The 26315-nt window shown below is 43.9% G+C and overlaps 1 protein-coding gene across 5 annotated transcripts in view; it reads right to left on the bottom strand.

Annotated features, from left to right (window-relative positions):
* Positions 1-584: 584 nt before the first annotated feature.
* Positions 585-26315, bottom strand: part of caskin1 (CASK interacting protein 1) — a 120374-nt gene continuing 94643 nt past the window's right edge. For 2 of the 5 annotated variants that reach the window (XM_038693017.1, XM_038693033.1), the window contains 12 exons: positions 25106-25224; positions 19846-19927; positions 19238-19347; positions 16578-16688; positions 12708-12809; positions 12432-12570; positions 9874-10017; positions 8465-9672; positions 8034-8339; positions 7210-7804; positions 6180-6684; positions 585-5198 (listed from right to left, as the gene is read on the bottom strand). In XM_038693017.1, coding sequence (XP_038548945.1) covers positions 5102-5198; positions 6180-6684; positions 7210-7804; positions 8034-8339; positions 8465-9672; positions 9874-10017; positions 12432-12570; positions 12708-12809; positions 16578-16688; positions 19238-19347; positions 19846-19927; positions 25106-25224 — 3518 coding nt within the window. In that variant the 3' untranslated portion in view covers positions 585-5101. Of the gene's footprint in view, positions 5199-6179; positions 6685-7209; positions 7805-8033; positions 8340-8464; positions 9673-9873; positions 10018-12431; positions 12571-12707; positions 12810-16577; positions 16689-19237; positions 19348-19845; positions 19928-25105; positions 25225-26051; positions 26157-26315 lie in introns of all 5 variants that reach the window. The other 3 variants (XM_038693003.1, XM_038693009.1, XM_038693025.1) reach the window with 3 other exon arrangements.

Here is a 26315-nt window from a genome sequence, read left to right as displayed (position 1 = left end):
TTCACAAATCATGAGATGAAGACCATGAGATCGAAAGCTGTGGACAATGCTCAAGTGGAACTTCAGTTCAGTCTTTATTTTTCGTTTTTAGGTCAAGCATATGGAAAGATAATCTGTGTATTCATGATGGAATATTAACTAAATATTAAGCAACTATTAGTTAAACTGGAAATTTCTGATAACTGGATAAAAAGTATCTGTATAAATCAGGAATAACGGAAAACGTAATGAAGAGACTGAGTCAATGTAGCTGTGTTTCAAGAGGTCACATGCTAAAAAAGTTGGGAACAACTGACCTATAGGTTTGTTTACCCACTCAGCAGTGCTAAAGATGTTGGTGTGGTGTGATAAAGTGACCTCATTGCATACCCTCTGTTCTCCAAATATTGATAAAGGTGTAAGTATTCCCACCCTAAAATGTGTAATAACAATACAGTAGCGTTATGGTGTCAATTTTTTTGGTCACTTTAAAAGGAATAATAAATGTTTTGACTTTTGAGTGCTGGATTGCAGTCATGTGCTGCCCCCAACAGGAGGACCTTGAAAATACAGATTCCACGTCACAACACGAAGGGAGGCTCAGGTGCAGTTTGTATAGAACATTTATTTATTCAGAGCAGATGGCCATAAGATGCAGTCACTGCAAGCACACCACTGTCCAGTCACTACAGCACACACACACACTCACGCACACAGGTTTCATACAGTCAATAGCAGAGCAACACATAGCACACACACGGCCTCTCACAAGCACTCACATACAGTCAACTGCAGAGCAGAGGAGACACCAGTCCGGTGTCCGTTCAGATAAGCACAGGCGGAAAATCAAATAACAGCTTGGCTTTTTCTTTTGTTAAGAAAGAAAATGAACAGTACTTTTTGATCCACAACGTATTTGACCATCTGTGTTTTTTTCACTGTCTGAAGTATTTCACCTTTGTAGCCCGCAATCCCCACCCGTCCAAACACACAGTAATGCCTACAGCATGGGAGATGACCAAAATGAGACCCAAGGAAGGAGGAGAAAAGGGCAAAGTGTAGCTTTAACATTTCAGGGCCATGTCTAAAAGCAAGAATGTGTAGCTGTAAGCTGCAGCTGTGAGGGAGAGGAAGCATGTCTGCAATGTTGAAGGAAGTGCAAGTTGACCTTTGACCTCTGTACAGCCTCAACCATCTGATTAGGGGAAGTTGCTATGAAAGTAATGTTACCATGCACTCACGTGCTACAAAATAGTTTAGACAAACTTAATTTCTGCTTGGGCTTTAACATGAACATCAGGTTAGAAAAATCAGAGAGCAAATTGGTACCTGTTTTCTGAAGGCAATGATGGAATTTGATCTGGTCAGATGTAATCACACATACACTTGCATTTATCAAACATCTGGCAACAGCTGGACCAACTATCCAAACTGACATTTTACTGATTAGTCTTCATTACCGTTATGTTTTTAGTTGTACAGTTAAAGGTAGTAGTTAAACATTTTGGGGAAATCTGCTTAAATTTGCTTTCTTGCAGAGAGTTATACAAGAAGATTTACACCCCATACAGGTCTATAAGCTATATGTGAAGCTAACACTAGCAGATGGTTAGCATAGCTTGGAACAAAGACTGGAAACACAAAGCACCTGGCCTAGCTCTGTCAAAATGTAATAAACAACCACAACATGTGTTTTGTTTTTTTAACAAAGATAACAAGATATAACACTGTACATTTGTGTGCTAGTCTTCAGTCTTTATGCTAGGCTATGCTAAACGACTGCTGGTTGTAACTTCATATTTACTGTACGGTGAGAGTGTCTTCTCATATAATTTTCAAAAAGACAGCAAATATTTCCCAAAATGTTGCTCCATTGCTACTTTAATGTTCTGACAAAATAGCACATGAGCGCAAGCATGTGAACGCAGTGGCTATTTTACGGTCTTATTGAAATTAGTTAGTTTGTAATTGTGACGTGGGAGAAAGACGTCTCTTGTGGTTACCTGGGTTTTGTTTAGGTCTGATGATTTTATGTTTCAAATATCACATCTCAGTGGTGATGGTGGGGGGGCACTTACTTTTCTACTATCACATCTTAAATAATAAAACAGAAGAGAGAGCCCCTTATATTGTACATACCCATCTACTGTATTGTAGTCCAAAATCACAAAATTGTAAACCAAAATCACAAAGCAAGGCACATGTTTCAAAGAAAAAGAAACCGAACATTGCATTGAAAATCATACAAAAATAATAAATCGGAACAACAAGAATTGCTTGTATTATACAGATCGCCACACCTTGACACATGTACACAAAAAATTAAAAAACAAACACTTCCTGGAAATACCCCAACATGGTATTCATCAGCTCGGACCACTTAAGCATGGAGAAGCAAACTGATTCAACACTCAATTAGTTCTGTTTACTTTGAAAAATAGTCTTCAGGATGACACACACTTCATAAATACACTTCTTTTTTTTTGCAAATATCCATATATATAATCTCTATGTGATCATAATTTAAATACCACAACTATTCTCTGAATTATTATTCATTTATATATTGAGTGTGGCTGCTATGGGACTGTGAAACCTAGGTTTTCTTAATGGACTGAGGTGCAAATGAAGTGTTGCACCTCGCGGGATGCCGTTTCTGGTTTGTTTGAGGAACTTAAAGGGGCACTCCATCATTTTTACGGGTTGATAGTCCTAGTTAGTACAGCTCAGCTTTTAAAAATAGTTTTATTAATGTACTTTGAGGCCCTGAAGGAGTTGTGTCAGATCTGTAAAAAGAACCCTGATGATGTCCTAGTGATGTCATCAAGGTTATTTCAGCAAGGGCTTACTTTATAACCAAAAGCAGGCGTTACAAAATTAAGTATAGGATCCAGTGCTTTTGGAGCTTGACTCACGCCAGAGCCCAGCTTTATGGAAGTTCAATACTAAATCACTGCAGTGCCCCTTTAAACGTTGCACTGAAACAAACCATCCAGCATCACAGATCTCTGCCTCCGCTTGCTCCATCTTAGCAGAGACAGTTTTTTTATCCCATCAACACGCTGTTGTGGCAACACACTGTATAGTAACCATGGTGATGCTGATGAGGATGGGGAGGGTGATGATGTAGATTGTCATGGCAACACGGGGTGGGTGGTTAGGACAGTGGGACCAGAGAGATAAAGATGCGAAGGTGTCAGGAAGGGTTTCAGTCCTATTGTAAATTACTTTCTATTTCCTGGTGAAAAAAAAGAGAAAGTTATGGATCTTAAAAGTATGTGTTAATATAGGGTCTTAAAAGTAGGGATGCACCAGTATCGGGGCAGATTCTGACCTTATTGACTGGATCCAGTATTGCCCGGAAATAACTAATCCACATTAAAGTTATTTCATCAATGTTAGGAGACATCTTGTGTTCATTAGTTAAGTACTAGTGAGAATAAATATATTAGTATATATTCATAGTTTCTGGATTTTAAAGATGTAATTAAGATGTTTTAAGTAGGTAAATTAACTTTTTTTGTGGAAAAAACATTAAACACCAATATATTATTCAAATCAGAGTATTTTATTTATGTCTTAAAAATTTGTCCCGAGGGGCTCTTTAAATTTTAAAACAAGGAGAGCGCTAATACTGGATTGGTCATCTGCATCAGCAGATACCCCGAGTCATGGTATCGGAAGAGAAAAAGTTGGATCAGTGCATCCCCACTTAAAAGTGCTTGAAAATGAATTCACATTCATTTAAGTCCTTATAATCTTGAAATGTTGTATCGCAATTCGACAAGACCATGAATGAAAAGGTCTCTATATTAACAAACTGATTTTCACTCAAAATCAATCAACCAAATGTTATTCAGTTTTCCTCAGGTGGGAAAGCTGAAGTTTGCTGCTACGCCCTTGTTTCTTTTTTCCTTAAATAACAGCAGTATCAGGAATGATTTGAAACTCTGGTGCAATAAACTGCCCAGGGGAGTTTGGAGCAACTGAGAACCAAACTGACCTTTGACCTCAAGACTCATCCTACTGGAAACAAACTTTACAACTTAACATCTGCTTTCAGGCAACCTGCTGTAGCCTCACAGCAGTTTTCTCCCTCCCTCCCCTTCTCTCATTTGAATTGATATTGTGCGGGCTCCCGTGTGTGTGCAAGCTGGCTGCATGGGTCATTGTGCTTCTCCTAAGTGTGTGTGTGTGTGTGTGTGTGTGTACGTTGAGGGTGATTATGAGGATGCAGCAGAGTGTGTGGATGCAGCTATGACAGGAAACTGAATTTGATCCTGAAATTCCAACAATCTGCAAGCTCACATACACACATCTGTCACACTGTCTCTATCTCTATCACACACACACACACACACACACACCTCAGGAGCTAAATAGTCTCGTTTTGGTCACAGATAAAAATCTTTCCACCAAGTCATTTACATCTTCACATCACCAGAGGTCACCATTCCACACAGAACCAAGACATCAAACCAAAGAGCTAGAGATTCATATTTATCGGTATATTATATATTACTGTGCTAATGCAGGACTTTTTCAGTAGATATAAACTCTCCATGCGTAGAATGTACACATACCATACTATGATTCATTACACAGTTGGTTTTTCAATCAGTATTAGTTTAGTTTATTTGTTCGCCATGATAGCTTCATGAGTCCATGTGGCGTTCTGAAAAGACCCACGTTTTGATTGCAGTCTCCTCCATTTCGTTGCATTTTTTTCATCTCTCCATCTTGTGATTTTTTTAATTTTCTTTTCACATCAGTCATTGGTCCTTTTTTTAACCCTCTCTTTTAGTGTCTCTCTCTTTATCCATTCTTGCTCTCTCTCTCTCTCTCTCTCTCTCTTTCTGCCACATGTCTGTCCAGGCCTGTTGCGCTGTGCCGTCATCATTTTCATCATCAGCATCACCAGGGGATGAGAGGAAGAGGAGGAGAAAAGAGGTCTGCCGGAGCAGCGGCGGATGGACGGCAGGAAGAGTGAGAAGGGGATAAGCGGGAGAGAGAGCAGGATGAAAAGAAGGAGAGAGAGACAGAGAGGCATATTGCCCATTGTGCCATCTGAGTCACTCCTGGTGCAGCGCTGACGTGGAGACACGCTGACTGGTTTCTATGGTTACTCCAGCATAGCGTCGAGTTGGTCGGCCAGGTCATCGAACATGCTGCCGATGTCGTCGAGGATGCTAACCGTGGTCTTCTGCTCAGCCACAGAGCTAAATACACACACAGAGAAACACAACATTTACCAACTGTTATACTTTATTTAAAGATCTGGGCGTCTAGTTTTCACAGTAGCGCAGGCTGGTGGAAAGACCAGTACTGAAAATATGGGGTAAATTCACAATTTGATAAACCCCTCCCTCCTCAGTTAGTGTTGCCACACCTGTCAAGCTTTCCATTCTTCCATTACATATATGCAGTTTTTCATGATTACAGATTTACAATCAAAATTCTTTATAATTTTTGAAACCATGGATTCTTGATTTCAGACAGAGGTAGACAAAAGCAGGCTTCTCATTTCTAACCAGTGACTGTTGATTTTGAGCTGGCAGATTTTATCAGCTGTAGCTAGTAAGCCTATTAAGCTGAAACTAGTTCCACAAGTTGGTGATGGCTACAATCATGAATAATCTCTCATTTTGCTGACGCTTTTATCTAAGCGACTTACAATTGCTATGTATGTCAGAGGTCACGCTTCTGGGGCAACGAGAGGTTAACTGTGTTGCTCAGGGACACAGTGTGTCACAGTGGGAACACCAAAGGCTTGTGTCTTATCCACTGCTCCATCACCACCCAAGACGTAGAAATACAGAAACATCAGCATTTTTCTTATATTGCAGTGCAGAGCTAGTCCTAGTTTGGTCGTAAACCAAAGCATTAAACAAATTTTGACCAGATGATGGAGAGATCACCAAAGTGGTTGCAATTCATTCTGAGAGGGGGAACTGAAATTCTACTAAATTTCATGGTAATCCAGACAACAGTTGTCAAGACATTTCACTAAAAGCCAAAAATGTCCACCACATGGTGGCGCTAGAGCGACCGTCACGAGATCACAAAAGTCAGTAGGATTCATCCATGAATGTCTGGACAATTTTTTATGGCTGAAATCGCACACTTCTGCAGCATTATTGGGCATTATAAAATTGAGTACATGAGACAGTATGTGTGTGTGTGTGTGTGTGCGCGCTTACTCCTCCTGCCGCAGTATCTTGTCCTCCACGGCCTGCAGAGCCGCGGCCAGCGACGCACTCGTCTCCTCCAGCTTCTGATGCACCAAAGAATCCACACCGAAGTCCGTCGTCGTGGTGGCTGGCGCCGTCACCCCACCTCCCACCATCCCACTGTCCACCGACACACCCCCAATGGAGGAGCGAGGGGGCTTGACAGGTGGCGGGGTCGGGCTGGGAGTAGCTGGAGTTTGGGGCGTCTGCGGTGTTGTGGGAGTTTGCGGGGTGTGGGGGCTCTGGGAAGACGGGCTCAGCGGCTTGGCGTTTGGCGGGCTTGGGATGTTGGAGGGAGGGAAGGAGGGGGGTGAGCTGGTCTGTCGGGCCACCGCAGGGTGCTGCTTGACCGGGTTAGGGGCCGGGATCGGGGAGGGGGGGCTGGTCATGGAGTGGATGAGCTTGGCCGGTTTGGGTGCCGTGGGCGGGGGCACTGGTTTCGGCGAGACAGGTGGAGGGATCTTCTTTCCTTCCACTACAGAAATGGAGAGGGAGAAAGAGAGAGCAATGCTGGATCACTCACTGGCATCTGCATCCTGATGGATTCCCTCTTTGCCTGAATTTTCCTGCTCTAATTAGCTGTAGTTTGGTCATGTTGGTTGTGAAAATGTGAGGTCATATCAAAGCATAACACCTAGTCTGCACAGGGATTGGTCAGGTGTGTGGAGGCTCAGCAACTACTTTTCGTGTGATGAGTTCGGACGACATGCTGTACAAACAAGTTAGTTTCGAGCATACTGACACCTTTACAGGCTTTGGAATCTTTAAGGATGCTTCAATATGCTTCAAACAAAGAGCTTGTCAAACAGCGTTTAAAACCTTGCGCAAACCTTTCTGTGAACTTTCTGTAACTGACAATTAGTACAGTTCATCATGTCCCCTCTTTATGACTTTTTGCCCCCCCTTCCAGTGTGGCCATTCACAACAGCCATGAACAAAACATGGTGATTTTACGACAAAGCACCGGCAAATTTCAAAGTAAGTCAAATACTGTGAGTACCTGGGCTTCCAGGTGTCCCAGGGCCAGGCAGGGGGACTCTCTTATTGGTGGCAGGAGGTGGGGGAGTCTGTGGGCCCCCCTGTCTCTTTATCTGTCCCACGACAGGCTTCGGGGAGACTGGTGGCTTTGGTTTTCTCACCGGACCTCCTTCATTGCCCACTGGAGTTCCTTGGTCCACACTGTCCCTGCGAGGAGCAGCAGTCACTTGCGGTTGAGGTTGATGTTGGGGTTGGGGTTGAGGTGGTGGCTGTTCTGTCACTCCAGTATCAGACACTAGGCGGCGTTTCATGGTAGCTGTGCCGTTCTGGTAGGGTACTGGCTGCGTGGTGTTCGGCTGACCACCCACCATAGGCTCCCCGTTAGCCCCAGCCAGGTCTGCGAAGCCCTCGGGCTCCTTGTCTCGGCTCTTGGGGCGTCGTTTGACGGTGGACGACTCCTGGAGGGTGAAGTCGGAGCCATTGGGGTGGGTCTTGGAGCTGCGGGGCCGTCGCTTTAAGGTCGCTGTGGCCTCGACCCTGGAGATGTCCTCCTGCGTGTAACCTCCGTCTCCCTGGGGCTCCTCGCCGTCACCCTGCAGACAAACACAAAATACACACTAACGGAAAATTCATACATTCGTGATAAGAGGGAATTTTTGCACAGTCAAAAACATTGACAAAGATAAATGGATAACACAAATAAAGCTTACAGAACACAGAAGCTGTACTATGAATCTGTAATACATTATTACACATATATTACATTACATAGATACATAGATAATGTAGATTCAATAGATAGATAGACAAACAGGCAGACATATATATATATAGATAGATAGCTACCTGTCCTTCTCCTTCTCCTCGACCCTGGCGGCGGATGGTCAGGCTGCCCTCCTCTGCAAAGGGCAGGTTCTCTGATGAACTGCCGCTACCTCCTGAGCTGGGGTGGGGGGAGGACGGAGGGTGTGGGGAGGAGGAATTTACAGGCAGAGGGGAGGTATCAGGCTGGGCTGAGGGAGAGGGGAAAGCAGAGGGAGTTGGCTGGTCGCGCCGGGCAGCCGCGACCAGCTCGCTGACAGGGCCACTAATGGTCCGCCGTCGGTTCACCACTTCACCGTCCAAACCAATGGCGTCACGTGTTTTCCCTACCTGTTAAACACACAACCATACAATTGCTTGATCATGCTAACGACACATATAAATGTGTGTTTTACATTTAGAGAAGCATATACAAATATCCAGACAATTTTACTACAAAATGTTTTCAATAATACCTGCAGGAAGTTCTTCTGCAGTGCCATGCCTTTGGGTCCACCCCCTATAGAAGACATCTCCAACATGGCGGCGATGCTCCTCACACTACCCACGCTGCTCGTCTCCACAACCGCTGGCTCCAGGGACACCCCCAGGTCGCTGGCCCGCCGCTGTTGGTGGTAAGGCACGTCCAACATCCCCCCCGTGGTGGTGAGCATCTGCGGCTGTGCGTTGGCATCTGTCAGGTTAGAGTTGCTGCTTGAGATGGCAGAGCTTGAGCGTTTGGGTGGCGGCGGGGGCGGGCCTTTTTTCTTCTGACGCAGAGCAAAGGACTGCGTCTGGTTGCGGTTGACGTTCTTGTCCTGGTTGCGGACGGAGTGGCTGCGGCTGACCCGATGGGTCACTGTGGCGTATTTGCCCCCTTCCCCTCTGACGACGGCAGAGCCCTGACCTCCCACTGCATCTGCTTCTCCTCCTCCGCCTCCTCCTGCCTTCTCCTCACACTCACCATCTGAGACGGCGTGTCTGTTGAGGCTTTGGGCGCGTTTCTGCTGGAGCGCAGAAGGCTCTGCTTCGTCCCCCTCTGTCAGCTCAGCCTCTGGTGGCAGGCAGAGGAGCGGGACCTGTGGTTGTTGGCTCTCCCTGACCTCCATGACCTGTGCCTGCGGATGGTGCTGAGGAGGTGCCTGGTGCTGCGGCGGGACTTGAGGCTGCTGTTGTTGTTGTTGGGGCTGAGCCTGGGTGCATGGAGCTCCGCGGTGGGTTGGAGACTGAGGGGGGTGGGAGCGTGGCGACTGAGGTCTCTCCCCCTGGATGAAAGGGGGGGATGGCTTGTGTTTGGCCTGCGGGGAAGCTGTGCTCTGGACGGAGGAGGTGGAGGAGGAAGATGAGGTTCTAGTCTTGGTAGGAGTGTGAGGGGGCGTGTAGGGAGGCGCAGGCTGGGAATGGGCATGGGAGTGTGAGTGACGATGTTTGCCTTGAGAGGAAACACTGCCTCTGTGAGAGGAGGTGCTTCCCTGGCTGCTCTGCTGCCTCATAGTCCGCGCCTCCTTCTTAGGTGGCCCAGAGCCACCACCTCCTCCTCCTCCTGTCATAACCTCATCATGGTCTTTGCTGAGGGTGCGTGTTCGCTGAGCTTTGACCTCCTGACCTGGCTGGGTCATGGCACTTTGTAGCTCAGTGCTCAACTCGCTGTCCTGGAAGGTGCTCATCTTTGGAGACATGACCTCTGAAGACAGAGAAAGAAACCCTTAAATATAAATATTAATCTTAATAAGACAGAACGTCATGACTGTTACAGAAATAAACCTTTGAGGGAAAATCACTTGACAACTAAGAGATGTTATTAGGTAAGGCATGGGGCTGCAGAAGATTCAAGTTAAACCTCATTCAAAGTTAATCATTATCGGACTATCCTCTGTAAGCTCACCATCTGGAGGTGGGCTGTCAATTGACATGACTTCCTGCTGCTGTGTGATTGGCGGGGGCTTCTTTCTGAGGGAGCCCCGCCCGTCTGAACTGCGCTGCATTTCAGCCAATCGCTTCACTGCCAGCATCAGCTTCTTCTGGTGGCCTAAAACATTGAAAGATTGGAATTGCTGATTAATTAAGGTAATTCATCCAGTTACTTTACAATTAAAATATTTTTTTTATCAAAACAAATATGTTCAAAAAGCCCTCCCTTGACCCTACTCAAGTTGAGAACTATCGGCCAGTTTCACTTCTACCATTTCTTCCAAATCGAACGGGCAGTCTTCAAACAGGTCTCAGAATTCCTTTCACGGAATTACCTCCTAGATCTATATCAGTCTGGTTTTAAGTGGCCACTCTACTGAAACGGCTCTTTTGTTTGTGACAGAAGCCCTAAGGTCAGCTAAAGCTGCAGCCCAATCCTCGGTTCTTATCCTGCTTGACCTATCAGCTGCCTTTGACACAGTCAATCACAGGATCCTGCTATCCGCGCTCTCAGCAATGGGCATCTCGGGCAAAGCACTCCTGTGGTTCTCGGGGCGTTCCTACAATGTTTTGTGGACAATTATCTTGCTCCCACTGCCTCTCCACCGGGGTGCCCTTAAGGTCGGTGCTAGGGCCCTTTCTCTTCTCAATTCATGCCACCTCACTGGGGCCGATCATTCGCTCGCACGGCTTCTCTTACGCAGACGATACGCAACTCTACCTATCCTTCCCGCCAGACAACCCCACCGTCTCGGTGCAGATCATGGACTATCGCACTGACATATGTGCATGGATGAAGGCTTCCCACCTTCAACTAAACCTCTCTAAGACTGAACTCTTGGTCATTCCAGCCAAGCAATCTATCCACCATAACATCAAACTACAAATTGGCTCTTCAACCATCACTCCAACCAGGGTGGTGAGAAACTTGGATGTCATGATTGATGACCAGCTGTCCTTTTCAGACCATGTTGCTGCTGTCTCTCGGTCATGCCGCTTTGCTCTATACAACATCAGAAAAATCCGGCCCTACCTCACTCAGTATGCCACCCAGCTTCTGGTACAGGCCATGGTTATTGCAATGCCCTCCTAGGAGGTCTTCAAGCTGGTGCGGTGAAATCCCTACAAATGGCAGCAGCACATCTGGTTTTTGATCCGCCCAAAAGGACTCATGTCAGTCCATTATTTAGTGACCTCCGCTGGCTACCCATGGCCTCCAGAATCAAATTCAAGTCACTAATGCTTGCATACAGAGCTACTACTGGGTCTGCACCAATCTACCTAAACTCCATAATACAAGCTTATGTTCCTTCTCGGCCGCTACGCTTCTCCAATGAACTGGCTCTGCCATCCCTTCACACAAAGCAATCTCAGTCCCTGTTCTCATCTGTGAAACCACGATGGTGGAACGAGCTACCACACGCCATCAGAGCAAGGGCGTCCCTCTAACTCTAACATGCACTTCCTGTGCTCTTCTTCTTCTATCCCCTTACAATTATCTTGTCTTGATTGCACTTTTTTGTTAACTCTTCTTTCCCTAGGTATGTCTTATAAGTTGTAAATCTCATGCTGTATTGATGCTTTGTTGATGCTTGTACGCTGTTCCTCAAATGTAAGTCGCTTTGGATAAGCGTCTGCCAAATGAGTAAATGTAAATGTAAATTATTATTATCATTATTATTTGTGTATGATCTTCCCTCAACTTAGAAGGTGAACATACACTGCAAACTGAAGCTCCAAAACTAAATATGGTAAAAGATTATCAGACAAGAATCAGTCAAATGTATGATTTGACTAATTAAAATTAAGTGTAAAAAGAACTCCGATGTTAAAATGCCCATCCTTACAGCAGAAATAAACATGTTTACAACCTGGACCAAAAAAGAGTTTTGGACTCTGGTGGGGTGGATTTTTATGTAACTGACCTGTTTAAATTATATTAAGGCTTAAAGTTATACATAATTAAGAACGTGGCCGCTTTGAGTGACAGGTCGGTGTTTTGGGGCTCCATATGCAACATGTCTAGTCTATGCCCCACAAGAATTTTTTGAACACATTCATTGGTTAATGATTTACAGCAGTGATCCTCAAACTTTTTCACATAATGGACCCCTAAATTGACACAAATTAGACCACGGACCACCATTTAATAAAAGGATTTTTACTTTTAGATGTTTTATTACAGAACGTGTATGAAACCCACGACCCAAGTAGTCAAACATTCTGACATTGTTTTACTTAAGGATGGAATTAGAATAAAATTAACCCCCTGGAACCCCTCAAGGACACTTCTGGGTCCCCGGACCCCACACAGCTGTCTCCTTATAACATTCAGCACACTTAAATGCTTGCCACATATGACATAGTCTCACTCTGAGCTCAATAATTTGAAATGTAGTAAATACCTAACATAAATCGCTGTCCACGGTGCTGACTCTAGTGCTTTGAAGCGGACACTGTAGCTTTCATGGTGGTCATATCTTCTGATGTATAAATGTATGGATGTGTACAAAGTTTATCTGAATGTCTTACCCAGTTTGGTGATGCCTATTTCGTGCAAGTCCTCCCAGGTGATGTCCGTGATGAATTCGATATTCTCGTAACCGTTCTGCACCAGCACCTGGTGGTACTGGCTTAGACCAATAGCAGAAAGCCACTCGCCTAGGCTGGCCTATAGGAACACCAGAAACATGACTTCTTACCCGGCTAGCCGACACCAACACTGGTAGCTTGTCTTTGTAAACAGGCTAAACATCTAATTAGTAGTTTAGAGTTTAATTAAACAGCTATGTGTGTTGAATTACTCACAGGCTTCTGCTCAGGCAGCCAGTCGTTGACACTTAGCTTGTTAATCTCTGATGTCATCTTCTTTCTGTGACCTGGTTTAGTTATTCCAATAGCGGTCAGATCCTACACACACAAACACACCACACACATGTGTGATATAGCAGAGGCTTGTTCAGGTTTTTACTCCACAAAGTGAATTCAAATCTCCCCAAGACTCCAGCAGTCTCTGTCACTCACACCCACCCACACACCCACACACACACACCCACCCACACACACACACACACATACACACACACACACAGAGGAAAACTTGCAACACAAATAAACAAGTGACAGCGTGACATCTGATGAAAGCTTCTGCCAGTTAAGGAGAAAAGAGCAGAAATGTAAATGTCTCAAAATCATAAGAAAAGCAAGAAAAGCAAAAGAAAATGTCTGCAATGAAAAGGAAGCATCTGTATGAAAGAATAAACTCAATTCCCCATGATGTAATTAAAATGCAGCTCTTTATACTCATTATTTCTGGCATAAGAAACAAGCTCATGCCTGAATACAAGCTGAATTAAAAATGATAATGTGCAGATTTATTAGGGAGCTGTAATTAATGAACAAACACTGTGCAACATACTATCAGTCTGTTTAATTGTGTTTCTGTGTATTTCAGTGGCAGCTGTGGTGGACACACAAGAACATACTTTTACAAACATACATGAACAACCACTACACACACACTTCGTTGCACGACTCAAATATGATATGCAGATGCGAACGAGCATACAGTAGAAGTGGCCAACATATCTCTGATAACAAACCCTTTTAAGTCAGCGAGAGTGTCAGAGAGTGTCAGACTAGCTCCTCAGAACAGGCAGCAGCAGCATTGCTGAAGGTGATGAAAGGGTCAGTAGGGTTATTATTATTATATCACCTTTTGATACTTCTTGTTTTGGGATTTTATTTATTTTCCCCTCTTTTAGCTCCAGTTTGTAATTCATGTATTATTTCTTTTTAGATTTTTTTTTATTTGACAATATGATGCAGTTACGTAAAAGAGCATCACTGGGCTGATGTGAACATGTATTTGCTCTTCTAAATATTTAGTTTGAAGGAGTGCTCCAGCGATTTAGCATTGCACTTTCAATGCTAAATACCACTTTAAGCATGAGGACTCACTAGAGGCAGATTAAAAAAGGAATGGTCAAAATCAAAGCAGATATCCCAACTTTTAGTCCCTAGTATGGGCAGAGATGGGGACTCGAGTTTGAAACTCGGACTCGAGTCCGACTTAAGTCGCACACAGTGACTTCAGACTCGACTTGAGACTCATCCTCAAAAGACTTCAGACTCGACTTGGACTCGAGGTGCGGAACTCGTGAACAATGTTTATTTTTAGGAAACGTCTGATGAGCTTGCTGTTATTCCCTCCCTCCGTTACCTATAACCCGCCTATGTAACACGTAGCATCTGCTGCGCACGGCCGCACGTGAGAGAGGACAACAAACTCCGGCAGCTGCTGAGCCATTCATCATAAACTTTGGCTTTAAAACTTCCCACAACAAGGCCCAAACAAAGAAGCGCTGAACGCGAAATAGGTTACTAATATGAGGTTAGTAAACATGTTTAGCTCAGCGTTGGCCAACGTTAGCTTCCTTCTTGCTTTAGGAACGACTGTCGTTTGTTGTGAAAAAATGAATGAGTGTTTGTTTACTTGCCAAACTTCTGGCAGTCGATTAACATAATCATTTACGTCCCGCTGGCTGCCATCACATTAATTATTAACGTTGGCTGCAAACAGGTTACAGGTTATTGTTATAAGCTGTCATTAATTGCATTGCACATTGCATGGTTGTGCTCTGTAAGTGAAAAACAGGTTACAGCTACAGAATCCCTTATAGGTAGTGATGGGCAAATGAAGCTTTAGTGAAGTACTGAACCACCTGAGCCAATTGTTTCAATAATGGGTTCATTACTCAAAGCTTCAGTTACAGTGACTTCTCCTGGCGAAGTTCAAGGCTGCAGGCAAATTAGACAGGCTAGCTGGTGGACACGACACTTTTAATTACATACACGCACGCCCCTCGATGAGCAGTGCTGGGGAAACTACTTTACTTTTGTAGAAAAAGCATCTTTGCTTTAATCACCCTTGGATTTAAAGTATATTTACTTTGAAAATTCTTTGATGCACACACATTAAGACTGAACATCATGTTCAAATAAAGATTGATGAATGCATGTATTTTGTTATTGAGGAGAGAGTGCTGGGAAATATGGCATAGGTTGGATGTGCTTGTGTGACAGGGGGTGAATGTGTTCGATGGGGTGCACAAACACTCAAAGCTTTCGAGACGATTGGGGCAGTGCCAGTGAATCACGTGATTGGACCGCGAACCAGTCAGTGATTCATTCAGTAAGTGAAGCAGTTGCTGCTTCGGACTTCACATGTCACGTGATTTTATTCGCACCAAAGCAAGCTCTGAAGCAGTGGTTCAATGGGATTGTAGTCCAGGGGTTTGAAGCGTGTATTGAAGCTTCAGTGTTGCACTGCAACGCAGTTTTATTAGCAGCCTGGTTTGAACACAGCAGGTGATACAACATTCATTATAACCATGAGAGCCTTGAGACTTGACTTGGACTCTTGCTCAGAGACTTGAGACTTGACTTGGAAGCTATAAAAAATGGATCCCAAATTTACCATAATGCAGCTCAGTAGCATTTTTCATTAGACCCTCCCTATGTGATAGAAGTCCATGTCCTTTAAACTCCACACCCTATGTTTGTAACAAAGGCTGACTGTTAAACATTGAAAGTCTCAAGCCCAACCTGAGATAACCCCAATGACATCATATCGCTCTTTAAAAAAATGTATTGTGGGGAAACTCTCACAGTGTAGCACAAGTAATTTTTATGCCAGAGGTCCTCACCTTTTCATAACAACCCTCTGGTTCAAAAATCATCACTTTCTGTGGGTAAACATTCTTTGCTTCTTACAGAAATAAATCATTAGAATATAGCTTTTTTTGCTTTTCATTTAAACAGACAGGTCCAGCTTTGAGTTTTCCTTGATCAGTTGTCCTTGTTAATTAAAGCTGCACTGAGGCACTTTTGACCACTAGGGGACAGCAACTCACTTTAACCCACAACAATCGTCTTTTGTACAGTAGTTGTTATGGTCAACATGTTAGCAAACATAGGTTACCAAAACGCTTAGCTAAAAGTGGTTAAAATGCAGAGGTGGGCGTTGTTACTCAGTGGGTTTGGTATTATGAGTAACCTTTTGTTTTATTGTTTAATTTCACGTGAATAACAGCTTTTAAACCACAAGCTGAGGTTATTGGAAATGTACCCTTTTGGAAAATACACAGTTAGATAACACTCTCACGCCTGTACACCGTGATATGTAATAATGAAGTTGCCACCAGCAGCCAGTACATTAGCTTAGTGCAAAGACAATAAACAGAGGGAAACAGCTAGTCTTTGTGTTAAGCTAAGCTAACCGGCTGCTGGTAGTAGCTTCGTATTTTCCAGAGTGGTATTTAGTCAAACATTTTAGCTAAAGTAGACATCCTATCCAGCAGCTTGACACAATTGTAATTACCATAGGCATGACAATAATATTTTTATTAAATTGTAAGAGAGACACAGGTCAAGGGTGAGAAGTGAAAGGTTCAACCAGGACAGGTTTGGCAGGAGGCAGGGAAAGGATAGCTCAGGTCAGTTTAGTTGAGTGGTTTATATGTGCTCATTTGAGGATTTGTGCAGGAAATTATATACATGCATTTTGAAAACACAAAGACAGCACAAATCAAAGTCTTGCAGACTTGTTGCCATTGTGGTCCTTGGAGGTGACAGTGACCTCACGGGGGTTCGGGGGTCAGGGTTCAGTTGCCTTACCTCCGGGGTCATTCGGCTAATGGTGGGCAAGTCATACCCAGCGCCCAGGAAGTTTGGAGCGTAGACCTGCAGCTGAAAGTCGCTCAGCCATTGGACAACGGCCTCTGAGCTCTACGGGAGAGAAGACAGGGGGTATGCTGTCACTGGCTACGTGTCTGCTTCTTTAACAGCCACTTTTTCTCAGCAGGGCCAAGGAGGGCCAAACTGGGACCACAATAAAGGTACTGTAGAAAGAAACTGTTCACCATATCTATCATCTGTTTTCAGTACATCTTAACTGATGTCACAAAGACTAGTTCTTATACATTTATGGATATTATAAGGATTCAGTCCAGTTTTTATAAGCCAACTGGCTCCTGAAAGAGTCAAAGAATAACTCTGCTTAGCCCTGCTTAGCCCTGTAGTGAAAACCAGGCTAAAGTTAGGAAGGGGAAAGGCCCTGCCTACAGTTTCTCAAATCCTACAGCAAGAAATGCAGATTAGCAGCAGCAGGCTAATTTGCATTTGACACTTTACAGGAAAGTAAAGACAAATTGTCGTGCCTGGTAAGACAGGATAAACAACAATGCCAAAGCTAAAAATATAGCTTAATCCTTTAAATTTGTTGTATGTAGTAGTATGAAATATTTACAAAAGAAAACTAAGCAAATATGTGCATATAAAAACATACAAATAAAAGTATATAAAAAATATAAGCTCGATCTATAATCTAGGTGCCTGGAGGAAGTTGCACCAGCTGTTGAGTTCAAACTTAACCTAGTTATAAGATAAGTGTTAAGTGGAGATTTACTCACCACTAAATTTAAAAGGCTTCCACTGCACAAGCACATTTCTATTTCGAGATTATTTGTTACTAAGTAGGCTATTTACACCTACTAACTGCCAGGTGTAGCTGTTGCGTAGATAAACCAACTGACAGAACTAATGTAACTTGCTATGACCAGTTTGGAGTATACACATGACACTTCATTAATAGGCGGTTTAATAACAGCAGAAACAAGCAGTAAACACAACATCACCTTTTAAGTTGATATGCTGTTGCAAACTGTTGCTAATGTACGTATCCAGCAGTCACAGAGCAACATTATCATTCATGTAGGAGTCATAATTCTGTCAACCTGGCAAATGGAAGTCCAACACTCCCTCTCCTATTAGCTCTGTTTTTGGTCTCCACCCACTCCTGGGGAAATCTTGCTCTTTAGCTGCTAAATGCTCCACTATGTTCAATAGTTAGTTGCTAACTGTGTCTGCTGTTTGGTGTAGGGAATTCTGGCACAACTTCACCTCTTTAAAGGTGCAACGAGAAGGCAAAAAGTCTGAAGAGGTAAAACTTATAGATGGTTTGGGTACATATTCATGTGCCTTCAAGCCACAGTAGCTGGTGCAACCCAATCCTGATCAGCTGTAAGAGACCACAGATATACAACCTGGTGAAAATAGTTGTTGATTTGCTGCAATGCCCTGCTCTAAATGCTGATGGCTGACAGCAGGGAGCACAGCCACAGGACTGACTGACTATTCCCCACACACTCTGTTTCTCTTTTAAGTCCTACATCCCTTCTGTCTTTCTCCTTCCTGCATGTCTCTTCATCTTCTTCTTTATCTCTACCTGTGACCCTCCTCCTCCACACTGTCCCTCAAAGCTGATTGGTTTGCGGGACGTATTTCATCGTCTTTACCCTGCCGAGGGAAATATTAGGACGATGGGTGCCGAAGAATCAGGACTCTAGCTAACAGATGGCCGTGAGAACATGGCTTACATGAGAGCACACACAAACACACACTGTAGGCAAGCGATGCACACACGACCACCACGACCACCTGCTATTTAAATATGCTCATTGGTTTATCAAGCTTGACATTATTATACAATGAGACGTGAACCTAAATGTTGGCCCACACGTATACACACACACACTCACACACACACACACACACACACACACACACACACAAATACATACAGTAAACAACAGCTTACTGTACATGGTGTAAGCTCATATTTCACAGTTCTTGTGCTGAGCTAGTCCACCCACAACATGCACACTGCTGAGCACCTGCCAGCACAAACACACATACACACACACACACACACACACACACCGATAATTTAACTAGAGTTACGCCTGCCTCAGGCGCACATACCAACCATCAATTGGGAGACATTAATCTCTGCAAAAGAAGAAAAATACCGCAATGGAAGAAGAGAAGCTGCAACTAAAAGTAGTGAATAAGGATGAATAGCAGGTAGCAGATAAACAAAAGAAGGACAGGATTCTCTATCTCTCTCTCTCACACACACATTTTGTGTTTACAGATTCATACAAGATTGAGCCGGAGATCTTCCATTCACACACTCACCGTGTCATGGCTGCATCCGAACACTCGCAGAACAGACGAGGCCAGTTGTGAAAGAAACCGCTGGGACATCTTGGTGTGTGTGTGTGTGTGTGTGTGTGTGCGTGTGTGTGTATGATACAGAAAAGTCTGGATGTGTGCGTACAAGAGTGAGAGGGTCGTGGTTAAGGTGACTGAGAAGTTACATTGTCATCATGCTGCAGTCAGACGTTGATAGTGGTGAATGTCTGTGTGTGACTCATGTGTGATTGTAAGAAAGAGGTAGAGAGGACTGAATCTGTGGGAATTTGCGACTGTCCTACCTTCCCCTCGCCTGGCCCCTCCCCCTTCCTGGTTGCCGTGGCGTCGTAAGGAGGCGCTTCGTGGAGTGGACAGCCCGATTGGCTTGATGTCCGAGAGGAGCTGGTGGGGCCTGTTGGAAAAAGACCATTGGCCAGTTTCAAGCTGTTGCCCTATCACATCGATCAACATATGATTTCAGGCCAATCTCCTTCATTGCTTCAATAGGGAACCAATCAAATTCTTGCTCACCAAGATATAACAAACCTTTGTAACCAATTACACCCTCCTGCATCTCCTCCTACATCCCCTGCCTTGGCCATCTGTCTGTTAACCCAGCCAAGTTCTGTGTGCATGTGTGTATCTGTGTTTGTGTGTGTAGAAGTGATATGACATCTTTTAAAATACCAGTGGATTATGACTCCTATTTTTCTAACCCGACTCTCTTTCTCCCTGGTTTTAATCATTTCCCCTTTATTTCAAACATTCCCCTTTCCCTCCTTCTCACACTTTCAAGTATGGTTATTGTGAATTCATGTTATATAATGAGTCTAAAGATCCTACTGTAAGTAAACTCATTAGAGTGAACCACAGAAACTGGGATCAGCCTCTGTGTACTGCCCTGTCCTACCTGCAGGCTGCTCCACAGATTTGGACTGCTCCAGTAGGTGCTCCTTGGCTTTGGCAGACTGGGACAAGACTGTGGCTAGAAGCTGCAAAAACACAAACACAAATACATACATGAACAACATAAATACATACATGAACAACTTACTTTTTGTTCAGCTCTCGTTAGACTAAGTCGGCAAAAGTCAGCCGCAGTCATCTTGAACACACCTACTGTCACCTTTTAAGTAGTTGTGCAAAGCTGGAATTGCTTATCCAAACGTGCCTGTTCCTTTTATGCTTGTTTGTCGTACATTTACATTTACGTTTTCACCTCCAATTTGACCAACCAATCAACTTGTACTGCACAAAGCATTGTTGAGATTAGAGAGGTGTCATTTAGGTGTATAATATGAGAAGCATAATTTCAGCTTTAGCAAACAGTTGCCTATTTTCACATCCAGCAGGCGTAAACACATTAGCATTCATTTGGAGTCATGTTTCTGGTCACCTGATGTATTTAAGTCCAATATTCACCCTCTATAGCTCTGTATTGGTCTCTACTGGCTCTTTAGTCACTAAATGTTCCACTATGTTCACCAGCTAGCTGCTAACATTGCCGTTTGCTGCTGAGCAGGTCGGTTTCTCACTTTGAACAACTGCTGGGTTGATATGAGCGGGGAGAGTGATTCAGAACAGTTACATTCTGTCATAAAACCAAAACGATGAGCTGAAAGGTGCTAAAAGGTTTGTCAATACAAGTGACCACTTTCACATTACACATTTGATCCATTGTTGATATTGATTAGTGGAACTTTATACTTGGTCATAGTTATCCAACAAAGGTTGAGGTCAAGGGCAACTGGACTTGGTTGACAACACAAAATCATACCCAACAGCCTTACGCTCCACGATGAAAGGACACAGAGCCGGTATAATCTTGGAGAAAGCGCAACACCAGCTACTGAATGAGAGCGTGAGACAGATCCATTTCACCACTGAAGCCCTGAATAAAGAATCAGACAACTTACACCAAAAACTGGAAACACATCTGCCCAGTACAGTACTAGAAAAGGTCATGGATTTCATTAAGAAAGCACAGCTATCTTAACACAACAAGAGCAAAGAAAGATGGACCCAAAAATTCCAAAACCTCCAAACAAGAGCCAGCAACGCAAACAAAACAGGAGAATTGTCTTGGAGACCGAAAAAGAAGCAGAACTGCCCAGGCTAAAGGTATCGGCAGCCCTTTCTAATGCGAAGGTACTCCCTTCCAACCTCACCATCCAGGAAAGGAGACTGTGACATCACTAATCAAGGATCAAAACATCACCATCTTACCTGCGGACAAAGGAAGATGCACGGTAGTCCTTAACGCAGTGGACTACCAGGACAAAGTCAACACACTACTATTGGACACAAACACATATGAGACACTGAAGCGGGACCCAGCCAGCGGGTACAAGAAGAAGGCCATAGAATGTCTACAACAACTTCAGAAAGAAAACTCCATCACCAGGGAACAGTATTACCATTTGTATCCTGGAGAAGCCATTCCTTGCATATATGGACTACCCAAAATACACAAAAAAGGAGACCCACTCAGGCCAATTATCAGCAGCATCAACTCGGTCACCTACAGCACATATCTACCATCTTAGCCCCTTTGGTTGGAAACACGCGCCACCACATCCAAAACTCTATTGACTTTGAAAACAAAGTTCGAGGACTGAAACTGGACCCAGATGACAGCATGGTGTCCTATGATTTGACCTCTTTGTTCACCTGCATCCCCACCATGGAGGCAGTAGAATCCATAAGGAAACAGCTAAACAGCAGAACCAGCCTCAGCCCTGACCAGATCTGTAAATTACTTGACCTCTGTCCAAACACCACCTATTTCCGATCCAATGGAGGATTCTACAGACAAAAGCATGGCTGTGCCATGGGCTCACCAGTCTCACCTATTGTGGCAAACATCTACATGGAAGAAGTGGAGAATAAAGCCCTCAACTCCTTCAGAGCTCGTGCTGTTCAGAGTAACAGCACGAGCCACTGGTACAGATATGTGGACGACACCTGGGTCAAAATTAAAAGCCAAGAAGTGCAAGCCTTCACAGAACACATCAACTCTGTGGACAGTAACATCAAGTTCACACGAGAAGATGTCTGGAACACAGGGTCATCAGAACCCTGCACCACAGAGCGGACCGCATACCAACAAGTGCGCAAGCCAGAGAGAAGGAACAGAACCAGCTGAAGGGGGCACTTACAGCCTGTGGATACCCTAAATGGACCTTTGTGAAAACAGCCACAAAATCCAGGAAGAAGACCAACACTACAGGGGAAGGTCAAACACAACATCATTGTGATTCCATATGTGTCTGGAGTATCAGAGAAACTCAGGAGGATTTTCAGCAAACACCGCATCGCTGTGTTTTTTAAACCCAAGAACACGCTAAGACAAATACTGGTACACCCCAAAGACCGCACACCCAAACACAAAAAAAACAATCTAGCATATGCAATCCAATGCAGTGAGGAATGCACTGAACTGTACATTGGGGAAACTAAAGAACCACTACACAAACGCATGGCTCAACACAGAAGGGCCAAATCCTCAGGTCAAGACTCTGCAGTCTACTTACATCTGAAGGACAGAGGACACTCGTTTGAGGACCACCAGGTGCACATTTTAGACAGAGAAGATGGATGGTTTGAAAGAGGCGTCAAGGAAGCCATCTACACCAGGGTTGAGAAGCCGTCATTGAACAGGGGAGGAGGTCTACGCCACCACTTATCCCGCACTTACAATGCTGTCCTTTCATCACTTCCCAGGAAACTCAACAAACGTAACCTATTGGCCTCAGGTGAAGACTCCAACGATGGTCGTTCAGACTTGGCCACGGGTGGCTCTAACGACTGTAACGACTGTCGTTAACACAGCCAGGAGCACTAACGAACCAGTGGTATCGACAATCCTAGCTAACGACCCCACTGAGCTTAAATAGCTGAGTTTCCCTGCCAGTCAGTCAGAACTGAAGAAGTCTCTTGGATGAGGGACGAAACGTCTTCTAGTATCTTCAACCAAGTCCAGTAGCCCTTGACCTCAACCTTCGTTGGATAAGCTGAATAGGCCAATAGGACCACAGCAGGAAATGCTATGCTTACTTTTTGTTTTACTTTTGTGATAAATCCACTCAAGTGTTTTTCTGTTGTCATGCTAAAATGTAACGAAACAAATAGAAAAGATTAATAAATTAAACAAATTGACTAAGTAATGTAAATTAATTACACAGCAACTAAAAGCATCTAAAACTATCTAGTGTTAGCTATCATTAGCCACCATAAGCCCAAGTAAATTTGAGAAAGGGTGTTTTATTATTAATGAATTTAACTTTTCATTTGTTAGAGAAAGAATGTGTATTTCTTCTTTCAAATGTTACATAGTCTCAGTTTAACATAACACATACACAGTGGCAAATTATTCATTATCATATAATAACTTGCCCTTACATGAGTTTATTCTACTGTGAATCATAACACGCCATGATATATTATCTAGTGATTCAGGCTGTATGATGAGCAAACTCCATTTCTTGGTCATACTGTATATTGGCCCCAAGGGGACAGTGATACATTTACACAACAATGTACCCTTAGCAGGGAAGAAAGGAAATTGGTAGGGTACAGTTTTGCCTTCTCATTAAGAAACAAAAAATGCCAATTCTAAAACCTCATCATCTCAGAGAAGATCGATCTCAGTGGGAAAGTCTGTCTGTATGACAACTGCTGCCACATTACACATCGCATCACATCTAAATCTAAGTGAATAGAGAGAGACGCAGAAAAGACAGATGCTACCAGTTCATCTGCGATGCAATTGGGTCTAATTTTGCTGCATGGATGTTTCAGTAGGTTTAAAAAGTTCCTTAACAGGACCCTTGCTGAAAATGTACGACATGTGCAGCTGGCTGTTTTTATGAGTAAGAAATACCTTGAGAGACAGCTTCAGACTACGAACACACTCACAGAACACCATCTCTGTGGTTGTATAAATGTCTGTATATCTAAGAGTGAAGGGATGAGGGTGAGCCTCCAAGTCTGTACTATGAGGCACTGCTGTAGCGCCATAGCATATGACTGACTCATCGTCAGGTTCTGGATAGACACAACTGCATGTGTTGTGTTTCTCCACTCAAGTATTTAGGTTTTTCTTTCAGTTTGTCTCCTGTCTGTGTGTGTGTGTTTGCTCTGTTTTACAGAAACTAATTTCTCATTTCATTTTGTAATTTACTGACTTTGTTAACATCAGTAGCACTTTATTTAGCAGGACCATAATTTGCTAACATTACATAGTTATTGCCAGTGAACCTCCTAGGAAATAATTATACCCAGGAAGTTTCCCAGAAATAAAGTTTTACAGAATTACAAGCAAATATGAGTTTGTTTGTTTTTTGAAAGAACTGCTCCATTAAAAACCCAACATATATTCATTCATTATTCATCAGTGGTGAAAGAAGTATTCAGATCCAAGAGTTAAAGACCATGAAAACCAATTTTCTCATTCAGCTTCTTACTAAGAGTGATGGGGTCCAACTTAAACGCTTTCTGCCAAAGTTTGAACCATTCTGATTATTTTATATGAGTGATTTTTATATTTTTTGTTTTGTTAGACTCTCACTAGCTTGAAGTTGGCGGGACTCAATTGGAAAAAGACGCAATGCAATGTACATCTGTGCACCAATCAAGCATTTGAATCAAAATGTGACGACAGTTGGTGGGTTACTTAGGTTGCCAGATATCTGTCGATCCAATCGGATCGAAGCATATCAACAGAGACCAGATGAAGCAGACTTTAATTTGAATCATGAATAGTTGGTGTTGCAGAGAAGCATTAATTGCGGTGTCCAATCTGGCCACAGAGCTCCACAGTCATCTGAAATATCATTGAAGTCTATGATATAAAGTAGCCAAGGAGTTTATTTTTTGTTTGTGTTCATGTGTTTGAGAGCAGCGCTGGTTGAGCAAGGAGCGGCGGTAGCGTGAAAGCCAGTGAATCAGAGAAATAAAATGCTATTTTCTGATGCGGTTACGTTCTAAAGCACAAATAAGCACACCCGCACCCCCACAGACCGCTACACAACTAGCAGCTAATCGCCGCAACGCAAGCTTTTGTCTGAATACAGCCTTACGCTGTCAAAGTCAACGAAATTAACAGTGTACCAAAATTACTAATTTACACAATTCTCTACAAGGAATTCACTGGGATAGCGATGCCATACCTTAACCCCTTCAGCCTGTGCATGGAGGATATGTGCGGTGCTGCCGGCACTCTGACCGCTGCCCGACGACCTCACACTGGTCACACTTCCAGAACTACCCAAGCTGCTGCGGTCTCCACCTGCAATACACACACACACACACACACACACACACACACACACACAAACACACACATACAAACAAAACCACACACGTACATTCACACACGCATGCAACCACCCAAACAATATGTATAGATTTTATGCAAACAAATGCACACATGCAACAAACAGATGGATGCATTCAGTTACACACACACACACACACACACACACACACACAGAGGCACACACACACACACACACACAGAGGCACACATTGAGTGGTTTAACCTGATAGCCAAAGCAACGTGGTAACAGATGTGACTCTCCTTTGAAATGCACTGGGCAGCGTGTGGTTGGATGGACAGGACGGACGGACAGTCAGACAGTTTGACGGACGACTGAGTGACAAACATGGAAGTGGAGTAAACAAGACACACCTTTCGCTTTCAAACAGACACAACACACACACACACACACACACACCTTTTCGCTCACTCTTCCTGTCTCTCTTTCCTAAGTTTTCTTGTTCTCTCTCACACGAAAACATCTCCATACATCCAGTTGGAAAGACAAACAGACTGTGGACCGATGCAGATGGCTGCAGTCCTACACATGAGGCCACGGAGTTCAGCTAAGCTTCAGATGGAGGGATAAGCAGGACATGGGGGACTGTCAGGAGCGGGCCAAAGAGTATCTGAAAGCCTTCAAACAACATCATTCTTCAGCTCAAAGAAATGGATTGGATTGAAAGGCAGTGCCAGGCGGAAAAAATTCGTTTGAACGAATGCCAGATACTGTTTGACCCCTGGTCAGAGTTTAAGGAGTCAGGGGTTGAGGGCTCAGCGCAGCGCGGCTTCGTTACCTGCCACTGGCTTGCGCAGTACCCAGATCTCTTCGTTGGAGCCTCCATGGGGCCCGCTGGACGGGGTGGGAGAGCTGTGAGGACTTGCCTCTGAGCCGCGACAACCTTTAACACAGAACACCACTGTTAGCCGCTAACCGACCCTAACCTGGCTTTGGAAGCCTTGCTATCCTTTAAAGCAGCGGTAATTTATGCTTTTGTCAATTTTGGGGCAGCAGAAAAAGCTGAAAACACAACACTGACAAATTATCACCTTATAAAGTT

This window comes from Micropterus salmoides, unplaced genomic scaffold, assembly GCF_014851395.1.
Source record: "Micropterus salmoides isolate LMB-PRFRI ecotype aquatic unplaced genomic scaffold, ASM1485139v1 Ms_hic_scaffold_10, whole genome shotgun sequence".
In the NCBI taxonomy this organism is placed as follows: Eukaryota; Metazoa; Chordata; class Actinopteri; order Centrarchiformes; family Centrarchidae; genus Micropterus; species Micropterus salmoides.
This window is presented reverse-complemented; position numbering and strand designations above follow the sequence as displayed.